The 12,405-nt window shown below is 40.9% G+C and overlaps 1 protein-coding gene across 3 annotated transcripts in view; it reads right to left on the bottom strand.

Annotated features, from left to right (window-relative positions):
- Positions 1-7,888, bottom strand: part of LIPA (lipase A, lysosomal acid type) — a 37,363-nt gene extending 29,475 nt beyond the window's left edge. The window contains exons 1-4 of one of the 3 annotated variants that reach the window (XM_045567888.1): positions 7,771-7,876; positions 6,464-6,573; positions 4,879-4,987; positions 3,733-3,850 (exon numbers count right to left, since the gene is read on the bottom strand). In XM_045567888.1, the coding sequence (XP_045423844.1) occupies positions 3,733-3,850; positions 4,879-4,987; positions 6,464-6,549 (313 nt within the window). In that variant the 5' untranslated portion in view covers positions 6,550-6,573; positions 7,771-7,876. Of the gene's footprint in view, positions 1-3,732; positions 3,851-4,878; positions 4,988-6,463; positions 6,574-7,741 lie in introns of all 3 variants that reach the window. The other 2 variants (XM_045567890.1, XM_045567889.1) reach the window with 2 other exon arrangements.
- Between the last annotated feature and the right edge of the window lie 4,517 nt (positions 7,889-12,405).

Raw genomic sequence — 12,405 nt, 5'->3', positions numbered from 1 at the left:
GGGCCAGCAGATTCATAACTTTTCACATACAAATGTTCCACTCTTGGTGCTTTGACAATTGGCCAATTTCCTAGTTAGGTGAAGAGTAAACATGCTTTGTTGTTGTTGCTCTTTTATGTATTTTATGCAAGAACAGCATGTATTTCCTTGTTTTAGCCAGAAAAAATATATATTCTGACTATCATGGGATCAATTTGGTCAATACTTATTAAATAAGACCACATTCTCTAGGTCAAAGAACACTGAGTCTGTAGTCTCAGTTGTTGGGCCATGATCCTTCTACCAGAGGCAAATCCCCTTCCCTCTTTGAGCCTGGCTCTCTTACCCAGTAAAATGAGGGTGTTGGTCTAGAACACAGGTTGCCAAACCCAAGAATTTTTCCTTGGAATCCACCAGCGGAGTGTGTTAAAAATACAAGCTCTCCAAATCCCTGGCCCACGCAGAATCAGATCCTTCTAGCGCTAACACCCCATGACTCTCTGAAATAAGGCTGAGCAGACAAAAATAGAACCACTTCCCTAAAAATGATTAATTTCTGAATTTCAATTCCCTTAAGGAGTTAGCAAGAGGCAAGGTCACTTGATAAGGTCACTTAGCAGTGGGAAACAGCACACATTTACTCCATGGCTGGCCAAGGGCTACTACTGTATAAAATGAGGGTGAAAGGCATGGAAAACAGCTAAGACAGAAAGGTGTGCATCTTTATTCATTAAACCCCCAAAGATTATTGAATGACAAAATCACATAATTATGGCTGGGCTTTAAGGAGCTTAATTCTGCAAAACCACATAGGAAGGATGAGAACAGGGAGGCTGGCAGACAGGAGAGCAGCTGGTAAATCCTACGAGCGAACACAGGCAGACGAGCCATGTGGCCCAATCCTGTGTTCATAAAAAAGACCTCCAGTGATCTCCAAGTAAGACTACGGGTACAGTTGAGAGGCCACTGCCACAGGACTGAGAGAGACTCACCGTTCAGCTGTAAATTCAGGCTCTGCAAACAATGGGATAGCAGTAAGTAAATAATTTTTTCATAGATAGATGAAAATAGATTTTCCAATAATTTTTTATATTGAATATAGATTTTTCAATAATTTTTTCAATTTTTTCATTGCAATTAGTACAGATTTTGGCATCATTTTGTGTGTATTAAAAGCATTAATTTCTTGAATTATAAGCAGACTGAATATCCATATTCCTGTTTTAAATTTTTTTCTTTTTTTAATATACAGAGAGCCTTGAGAATGGAAGTGGCTCAAGACTCTCGCAGCTTCTGACTTTATTTCAGGTGCCCAGTTAAATGATAACAAGAGCCTAAGGGGGTGGTGGTCAGGAAAAGCAAAGAAAAAGATGAACCGAAGCAATTTAATATGGGTAGCCTAAAGAAGACCTGACAGCTACTTGAAGATGCGAGTCAAGAATGATTCTGCAGTTTCCAGCCAAGGTCATTAGAAGAATGGTGCTATTAACAGAGGAGGCAATCAGAAGAGGAAGTGGCATGCCTGAGAAGATGAGTTCTATTTGGAATGTGAAACACCTCCTCTATTCTTTTTGACAACAACATCACTCTTGAACAGGAGTAAAGGACAATAAAGAGCCTCTGTCCCACGCTTTGCCTTGGACCATGGGAATGTAAACCATCAGAAAAGCACCTATGCAGTTGTTAGGAAAATCACAATTCCTTTAGAGCAGCAGTCCCCAATCTTTTTGGCACCAGGGACCAGTTTCATGGAAGACAATTTTTCCACAGATGGGGGGTACGGAAAGGGGGATAGTTTCAGGATGACTTTGCAGCTGCTCCCCAGCACTAGCTTTACCGTCTCCGCTCCACCTCAGATCATCAGGAATTAGATTCTCATAAGGAGCGAGCAACCTAGATCCCTCACATGTGCAGTTTACAGTAGGGTTCGCACTCCTGTGAGAATCTAATGCTGCCACTGATCACTCGCCTGCCACTCACCTCCTGCTGTGTGGCCGGTTAGGTACCGGTACCATTCTGCAGCCCAGGGGCTGCAGCTTTAGAGACCGCAGCTTTAGAGAACTAAGTCATTCATCACCATCACAGATTTCCTTGAGAACTCCCCTCTGAGGTTAGCTCATGACAGGCATTATACACATCATTTATCCCCTAAGGGTGGCTTCCTCAGAACAGAGGAAGAACATGGGGACCTAATGCTATGACCAGATTTAGCTTAGAGTACTTTCAGTCTGTGTTTCCCATTCTGAAGACCAAGAGTTTTTTCCCTACCCCCTCAACAACCTTGCCCCTTCCCCCCCCAAAAAAGTAAAATAAAGAATATAACCTACAGAATCTGAGATTCATAAGAACTATACAGGAACTTTGAGATCATCCCAGTCAATTGACTGCTTTTGCAGATGAAGGATGTAAGACTCACAAAGGCAAAAGCACACAATTAATCAGGGCAGAGCCAGCTCTAGCACCAAGGTTCCCTGACTGGTCTTCCTACCACCTGGGAGCATATCAGGACTCATGCCCACCTTCCTCATACTCCAGGGCACTGCACTGTCACTTGCAATGGTGTGGTACACACAGGTAGGGCATGTGGTCCTATGTGCTTTAATAGCTACATGGAGAGAGAAGCCTGGAGGTAGATATAGAAAGAGGAGAGGGGGTGAATTCTCTCAGCATGAATTCTCTCATCCTTATTCTGAAATCTGTTTAACAGTTTCAAGTAGTCTGTCTAGAAATTCCTTAATCTGCACTGGAAACCTCAGTTTTGCCTGAGTTATAAAATAAAGGAAAAAATGTATATACAAATATGTATATATTTACATATATGCTTTTTAAGCCAAAGCTACAAGAACTTTAATATAATCTAATGAGAGTAATTATAAGTGCACATAGAAACAATTTAACAATATCTATCAAATGCATCCTCTGACCCAAAAATTTCATTTCTGGAAATGCATCTTATAATTAATTTGCACACATAAAAGGTTATATACAGCAGCAATATTTGTTAGCAGAAGACTGGAAATAGCACAAATGCTTATTAATAGGACACTTGTTAAATAAATCATGATACAGCTATATAGCAGAATACTATGTATCTGAAGAATAAGTACGCTATGAATTGCATGAAAAGATCGCTAAGATATATATATATATGTAGAAAATTCAAAAAACAAGACACTCTTTTTGTATTAAAAGGGAGGCAAGGGAAAAATAAAAATCTATGTTTTTATTTGTTTCTAATGAGATTTTTGGAGATAAAAAGATGAAAAATCAAGAGATTTTAGAAAGATACATAAAAAATTGGAAGTGGGGAATGAGATAGGAGGGAGATATTTCACTGTGTATTTCTTCATTCTCTTTGATTTTTGGACTACATAACTACATTACCTATTCAAAAAACTAAATAATTTTCAAATAGCAAAAGCTATCTACTTAACATTCAAAACATTTCATTAAATAAGATGCTTCCTTACAAAAGAAAATAGAGATTTTAGCATATCCTCAAATGAATCTGATCTCTGAACCTTTAAGAAAAATATGAAATTAGATGACTCTTGTCCTTACTTCTTTAAAAGAAAGTGTTTTCCTATGCCTTGCAGAAATGTGACACATTTAGTACTTTGTTCTAAAAATAATCCCATTTCAAATGTTTTCACGATAAATCTGAACTTGGTTACTGATATAAAAACTGATCAAATTCTAGCAATGTAGTTACTTTTAAGAGCTTTCCTATCTTACCACAGAAAACACCCATACCTTTGTCAAAATGGTTCTTCCTCCCATGAGGGATTCGGTGAAGGCACAGGATATATCCATCTTCTGTCTCAACTAGGTGTTCCTCACTAGGGAATCCCCAGTAAGAGATAATTTCACTCTGCAGAGAAAAAGGCAATGGAAATTCTGTGGACAGAATCTGACGTCATCTCCCACATTAGCAGGCAAAGAAAGGAGAAGGTAAAATGTCAATTACATTCTCCATTCTTAATTATTTAAGAAATCAATTGTTACTGAAATTTTAGTCTGCTCAATCTACTAGCCAACATTCCATCAAAGAGTAAATCCTCTACTTGTTTCACCCACGTGTTCTACCCACAGGTATGTGGTTAAATGTTGGTTTCATCATTCTAGGATTGAAAGGATTTAATTTTATTGTTCTCATAGGAAAGAATTTTTTAAAAGAAGGGGACATAAAAGAAGAGATTTGGGACAAGAAATGAAACCTAACCCAAAGATCCTGTTATCAGGTCACTGGGTTCACTATGAATTTCTCTCAGCATCCTAAAGTTGCCTGACCTTAGTTGGGTGACTACATCATCTATTTTAAAGCTGCTGTTTTCTTTCATAATCTGTATTTTCCCAATATTTTGTGCCTTAATGAGGTATTTCCAGATTTTATTATTTACTCACAATTGATAACTTTGAAATAATAATTATTAAAATAATAATCAAGTGGTCACTTCTACTTATTTATTCTAAAAATTTTTTTTTCCCCAGATACTTTGACTTTCACATTGAATATGTTCCCTGGACATTCTTAATCACAATCTTTGTTCACTTTATTCTAAAACCAGCATTCAGTAATAGTAACGTTCTTGCAAAGCTTGGATAATTTTTTATTATTCTTTAAACAAATTCAGTGAGACTTAAAAATTAAAATGAATTAATAAAAATTATCATTTATCTCATTAAGAAGTATATATAACGGTAAAATGAGGTTTGCTAAATATACATTACCTGGTGAGAAAAGTCTAGCAAACTGGATCTAAGATTCAGAGAAAGTGAAAAACATAGAAGCTATAAAGAGATCAGAGTTGTGGCTTCATGTAGCCCATATAACTGGATTTAAGAAAATAACATTTGTCACAGGCTCATTTGAAAAGCACGTGACTTTGAGAAACTTACCACATTCATGTTTGCCTCAGGATTCACAGCTGCCCATTTCCCTGCAGACCCCTCGGAATGCAGCGTCCCAAGGACCAAACAGACCAACACCAACAGCTGCATTTTCATTCTGTATAAAATGGTCTACTGTTATTTGCCCAAATTTTGCTACACAAAAATACGTTGGCAGATTAATGCTCCCATAAAACATATGAATCAGGTTTAGGGCAAGTAAAAGTTAAGTGAAGGATAAAAATGAAAAAAATGGCTCCAGCCATAACTAGAAGGGAGAAAATGAGAAATTCTTTTTTACTAAGAAACTTCCCCAACCTCAGTTTACGTGATGTTTGGGTCCCAGCACACCCACCCACCTACTCACCAAAAGGCTAAGAAATTTTTCCTGGAGAAATAACAGAAAGCAACACTTAAAAGAGGACAGGTTGAAAAAAAGGAAGTGCCACAAAATTCCAGAGCATATTTCCTACCTCTTCCCCTCCACTTGTGATTTAAACATTTTTAAGTTTGGCCAATATTAGCTCTTTCTCCCACTTATCTACCCACTTCTGTTTTTGCCCAAAATTATATGTCAGCATTCAAATGTGTCACTCAAGGGAAAAAAAGTGAAATGAAAGAAAAGAGAGCCTGCAAGAGAAATAGGGAGGAAGAATTTGACCTTTCTCTCTAGAAACACTCCAGCCACCAACAAAGACCATCCTAATTTCTGGCAGTGAGGGCTCAAAATCACAGCTAAGATCTTGAGGCTATTAAAGGTGAAGTGCAGTGACTCTCCTAAGAACACCCAGATGGGTAAAGCTAGAATTAAGGCCCAGGCCTCCTATTCTCTCTTTTTTTTTTAAATAAATATAATCACTTAAAAAGAAGCATGCATGTATGTCCATACAAAGACTTGTACATAAATGTTTATAGCAGCTTTAATAATGTATAATGACAGTGTGTAATAACCAAAAATTAGAAAAACTCAAATGCTCCAAATGGGTGAATGGATAAACAAAGTACAGTATATGCATACTACCCAGCAATAAAAAGGAATGAACACAACATAGATGAATCTCAATTATGCTAAGAAGCCAGATCAAAATAAATAAATTAATGAATGCTGTCTGATCCCATTTATATAAAACTCTAGAAAATGCAACTTAATCTATATTGACAGAAAACAGATAAATGGTTCCCTGGGGAGAGAAGGGGTAGGAAGAAAGGATTACAAAGGGGTATGCACAAGGAATATTTTGAGGGTGACGTACAGATTCAAAATACTGAGTACACTGATGGTTTCACAGGTGTATACATATGTGAAAACTTACAAAATTGTACAATTGACATATGCCCTGCTATTGTCTGTCAATAATACCTTGATACTGCTGGCTTTCGGGTTTTTTCTTAATAGTACTATGCTTAAACCAAGTATTTCACAAGTCTTAAAAACGGGTTCTCAGGAGATTGCAAAAGTGAATTGACTCCTTTCTGTTAATTCAATTTCTCCTGGAATTATTTTTCCAAGCAGTAGTGAACCCCGAAACTCTAGATAGGAGCAAATGTTACCTTGGATATGCACTGGCAATGCAAGGCCACTGCTTTTACTTACAGGTGTGTATTTCTTTGTGATAGCTGGAAAGGGCTGTACAGACCTGGGCTGCTTGTTATCATAAATACAACCTCCCAAAAGTCCATTGGTACTAGAGAATAAGGAGTAGACTGAAAAGAAAAAAAGTAAAGGTATAGCCACAATCAAAAATCATGAAACATCTGGTGGTAGCTGCTTTCCATTCAGAGCTTTTCCTACAGACCCTGGACCAGCTGTTCAGGGAAATCTCCATGAGGGTAACAGCTGATGCTACTCAACTGAAAATGTCACTGGGTTAAGTGTTCCTTGCAACACAACACTAAGTTAGTTTCTCAACATAGAAGTCAAGATTCTCACAAAGGTAGCGATCAAGTGAGAAGTTTAAAGGAGAAAACAAACAAACAAACACAAATCTCCAGGCTGGATTCAGTATGCTTTGCTGGGCTCTCCTATCACCTTTATTTCAGTTCTTTAGACTTTGTAACAATCCAATTACGTACGTATCCGCCTTCATTTCAAGCCAGCCCACAGGGCAGACTCTGAGTCTGATTCAACTTTGTACCCTCAGGACGTAGCAAAGTGCCACGCACATATTAGATGGACAATACAGGTTTTGAAAAATGGGATAGGGTCGGTCCAACAGTTCAGTGGCAAAAGAAAAGAAGGCCCAACGTGGCTTGTCATTTATTTGGCTTTCTAGTAACAATAAATTAAGCTGGAGAGTTGCGCCAGACACCGTAGGCGGTGCTTTCGAACCTGTCAATTACTCCGCCAACTCTATGGCAGTACCGTGAAATTCATTTTTCAGGAAACTGAGGTTCATCCAGGTTAAGTACTGGAAGCCAAGGGTCAGCCGGTGAAATAGCAGTAGCGCTGGGATTTTAACTAGGACCAATGCCCAAGTCTGCTCTCTACCACGCCGCTGGCTAACAAGAGAAGTACGGCAGGCTACCCGGAGGAGCCAACCCGAGGAGGGGAAGAGGAAAAAAGCTAGGAATCAGGCTGTCCCCACAGTCAGGGAGCTCTGGGTAGCTTCCCTGACCAGCCACAGCGCCTGTCCAGGGAAGCGGAGTGCGCCCAGGGCAAGATGGGCAAGTTGGGCGAGCCCCCGACTCCTGGGTGCCTGGGAGATGCCTTGGGCCACTGCCCTCTGAAAAGGCATCTACAGGTACCCCAGGCGAGATCCCCCCGGGTCCAAGTGCTGAGGGTCCTGCAGGCCTGCAGAGACACGGGGGGCAGCCCTCCCCTTGGCGCCCGGGGTGGGCAGGCCGGGCACCAGCTCCCACGCCGCACCCTCACCTGGCGGCGCAGCGGGGGCCGGCACTCACCTGGAGAGCCGTTCTCCCGGGCCGCTGTCCAGAGTAGCAGTGCCGGCTCGCAGGGGCCGGAGATCAGGTAGGAAGCCGGCAGAGGACCCGGGAGGCCTAGCGGGAGGGCGGTGCCTGCTCCCCTGCTCAGGCTACGCTCACAGCCAACCAGAGCCGCGGGCCGCCGGGATGCACCGCCCAGGCTCCGCCCCCGCCCGGCGCCGCGGCTTCCAGGGCGCCAGGGGCCCCCGCGGAGCATGCGCCGTGGACGGGCCTACGAGAAGTGGGCCGAGCTCTACCCTCTAGCAGCCCGCGCTGGGTCTCGTAGCCGCCGCCTCCTGCTGGGCCTCGGGAGCTCCTGCAGGGCTGGCGCTCTCGGCACCTGGCATAGCGCATGTGGGCTCTAGAAATAAAAATAAATCACATGCCCCATATAAAACGCTTAGCATTGTGCCTGACGCGAAGCAATCTTTTGTACATTTTATTTTTTTATTGTTAAAGATCTGTGGAAAGGGTAAGAAACCTAACAATATTCAGTATGCACATATTATTTATTAATCATTTAATTCAACAAAATTTTTTTGGAGCACCTACTAAATGCCAGGCATTAGTAAGACAGTGGGGATATAGAAACCAACCAAACAAGGTCCCTGTTCACCTGTTTACATTCTAATGGGAAGAGACACACCATGAAAAACTATGTAACACGTGAAGTGGTGATAAGTGCTGTGAACAGCAACAACAACAACACCAGAGAAAGGGATAATGGAGGATGCTATGTTATGTATATGGTAATCAGGAAAGGACTCTCTGATGAAGTGACATCTGAGCACAGACAGGAAGGAGGTGAGCCATGTGGATACCGGAGAAAGAGCATTGTGGGGTTAAAATTACAAGTGCAAAGGCCCTGGGGCAGTAATATTCCTGGTGAGTCTAGCCAGAGCAGTGAGGTCTTTGTGGCTGAAACAGAGTATACATGATGGAAAGTAATGGGACATGAAGTCCTAGAAGAAGTTGGGTGCCTTGGGGGCCACTTGTCATGGCTTGGACCAGGATGGTGATAGCAGTGGAGGTGGAAAAAAATAATCAACTCTAGATATGTTCATAATATGAAGCCAACAGGCTTTTCTGGTGGATTGGGTACAGTGATGACAGGGAAAGCAGTGTCAAGGGTGGCACTAATGGGTTTAGTAAAATGGAATTGCCATGAATTGAAATGGAGAAAGTACTACGAAGAGCAGCTTGAGAGGGAAATCAAGAGTTTGTTCTAGACATGTTAATTTTGAGGTGCCTATTAGAGAACTCTATCAGCTCAGGCCATTTCAGGAAACAGAAACCTCTCTAGCCGTTCCAAACAGTGAAAATGGTTACACAGGTACTGGCATCGCTGGGAAGCCAAACAGGATTTGAACAGTCACCACAGAGATTATGAGCAACCGTGGGAAGAGCTGGGGCATTATTGGGAGAAGGAAGTATCACTAGGGACCAGAGATTGGGCAGCAGTCTCTGCCAGAGACATTACCTAAAACCAAAAGAGAGGAGCTAGAAATATCTGGGCTTGCCTTTCCTTCTTCCCTCTGATCTTCCCCAAGTCCCTTCTGTGGGTTCAATGCAGCCTAAAGCTGGCTGACACAGGAGCCTAAGAAAGGCAGCTTGCAGGGGTCAGACGCTCCCCTCCCTCCACAGTACAGAGCAGAGCAGGGGAGGACAGGGAATGGATCTGGAGAAAAAAAGGCAAAGATCAGCAAATCATCCAGATGGAGATGTTGAGTAGACACTAGGATATATAGGTCTCATATTCAAAGTCAAGTTCCAGGCTAGACATGTGATTTGGGACTAATCAGATTAGAGACAGTATTTAAAGCCATGAGACTGGATGAGATTTCCTTGAAAGTGAGCATAAATAGCAAAGAACATACATAAAGATTCAGAAGATATAAAAGCTGAGAAGACAGTGAGGTTAGAGAAGCAATGAATATGTTGTACTTGACACTAAGTGAAGAAAACAATTTCAAAAAAGAAGACATGACCAGCCCAGGCAAGTGACAATGATGTCTTGAGTGAGGTGAGCACTGAGAAATGAGCATTAGATTTAGTGGCACTTCTGTGTGTCAGACATTGTGCTAAGCCCTGTACATAGGGTGTCTCATTCAATCCTCAAAACTGTCTTCATATCCCCATTTTACAAGTGAGGAAAGTGAAGCTTAGAAAAGTTGGATATATTGCCCCAAATCACAAAAGTATAAATACAACCCAGGCAAACAAAATCCAGGTTATCTACGAATGAATGAATAAATGAAAATAAATACAATCAAGTTTCTTCACCCAGATAAGGGAGAATATTCCCCTCTTCTTGCTTTGAGCCATTGCAATCCACAATGACTTGTGAATGACCCATGCTATTATTGTGTCAAACTTAATAATAAACAGAGAGGGAGACTCTCTGAAAGAAAATGATATTTATTCAAAAGTGGCATTGCAATGGAAAAACATGCTATTGTACACTATGTACATTTTAAAGAGGTTGAGGCAAGAGGAAGTTTTTAAAGACAAAACGAGGAGGATTACATAAGTTGTTTTGAATCAATTATCCTTGGCTACAAAGATTAATAACAAAGGTGGCCTCAGTCCAAGGTTGGACAGGCAGTTGCTGGACAGACGCCCTTGCCGAAGCATTTCCTGTGTAAGTTGCAGTGGTCTTTGTGCAAGGTTGTAGGTTTTGCAGTCCTTTGTGATAAATCAGGCATATATGCTTGAGAACCCTCCCTTCATGGCCTTCCTTGGATCCATTTGTTAGGATTTTAACACAAGTGACTACATTTTGATTTTGACAACTTTTTACAACTATAAAGAGAAAGTTTTACAGAAGAAAGCAGTAAGAGTGGTGCATGTGTGTGTGCATATGTGGGAATGCACACGTGTGTTTGGGATGGGTACTGTATAAGCCAGACTGGTGGATTGAAGACAGAAACAATACTGGTGGCAGTTCTGCTTCCAACCAAGATGGAGTAACAATGACCAGATTTACTCTCCTACCTAAAACAACTAGGGGGAAAAAAAGTATAAAACAATGGTTTCAGACATTGGACAATAGACTATGCAAGAGAGCAATCTCTGAGAAGAGGAAAACAAATGTAATGAGCCCTGCAATGCCTCACATAACTACTGCCTGGAGAGAATTTCCAGGCTGCAATTCAGGGAGGGGAAGTCCAAGCTAGCTCCAGTGGTTTCTCTGAACGAAGGAAACAGGTAAGAATTCAGGAAGGCTAAAGCAGTGGAGTTGCAAGGCAGAGTACTGGAGCAGAGAGAGCAGGAGAGAGAGAGAGAGAGAGAGAGAGATCTGGAGAGCTGCAGAGGGTTCCCCTCAAGTCTTTGACTAAGTATTGGTCAGAGTTTGCATGTGAAGAAACTGCACTAAACCAGGGAAAGAACCACCCACAGATGGTGAAATCTTTAAGGCTCACACAGAACTTGGAGTGGTTCACTTTACAGCCAGAGTGGGAAAACCTTACAATATATAAGGCAGCAGGTAGAAGATTCACAAAGCTATTGCCTCAATATTGGAGCAAAATTAGCCCTTAGTTAAAGTTTTTAAGAGTACTGAAATAGACCCTCAATTAATTGTCACCAAGGTGCCACGACAACTCAATGCGGAAAGAATAATCTTTCTAACATATGGTGCTAGAACAATTGGATAGCTATTGCAAAACAGTAAACCTAGACCCTTACCTCACATCTTACGGAAAAATTAACTCAAAATGGAACATACACATAAATTTGAGAGCTGAAACTATAGAACTCCCTGGGAAAAAAAAAAGAGAGAGAGAGAAATCCTTAGGGAACTTAGATTTTGTCAAGGATTTTTAAAAAATATATAATACAAAATACACAACCTATAAGAGAAAAAGGAGCAGCTGAGGATGGTGGCACACGCCTGTAGTCCCTGCTACTTGGAAGGCCTAGGAGGAAGCATCCCTTGAGCCCAGGGGTTGAAGGCCAGCCTGGGGAAGAGTGAAATTCTGTTTCTAAAACAAACAAACAAAATACTAAAAATTAAAATTCTTAAGAAAAAAATCAACAAATTGAACTTCTTCAGAATAAAAACTTTTCCTCTTCAAAAGATACTTTATAACCACAATGAGATACCACTTTATACCCACTGGGATGGCTATAATAAAAAAGACAGATAGTAACAAATATTGGTAAGGATGTGGAGAAATTTGAAACCCCACACACTGCTGGTGGGAATGTAAAGTGGTATGGTCACTTTGGAAAACTGTGTGGCAATTCCTCAAAATGCTAAACATAGCATTGTCATATGACCCAGCAACTACACCCCCAAATATATACTCAAGAGAAATAACTTATGTCCACATAAAAACTTGGACACAAGTGCTCATGGGAACATTACTCAAATAGCCAAAAAGTGGAAACAACCCAATGTCCATCAACTGATGAATGGATAAACAAAATGTGATATGTCCATACAATGGAATATTATTCTATAATTTAAACATTAAATGCTGATCTAAGCTACAACATGGATGAATCTTGAAAATATTATGCTAAGTGAAAAAAGACCATTCCATTTATATGAAATGTCCAAAATAGGCACATGTATAGAGAAGGCAAGTAGATTAGTGGTTGTCTAGTGAT

Source organism: Lemur catta, chromosome 14, assembly GCF_020740605.2.
Source record: "Lemur catta isolate mLemCat1 chromosome 14, mLemCat1.pri, whole genome shotgun sequence".
NCBI classification, from domain to species: domain Eukaryota; kingdom Metazoa; phylum Chordata; class Mammalia; order Primates; family Lemuridae; genus Lemur; species Lemur catta.
The sequence above is the reverse complement of the archived record's forward strand: the minus strand, read 5'-3'. Positions and strand labels throughout refer to the sequence as shown.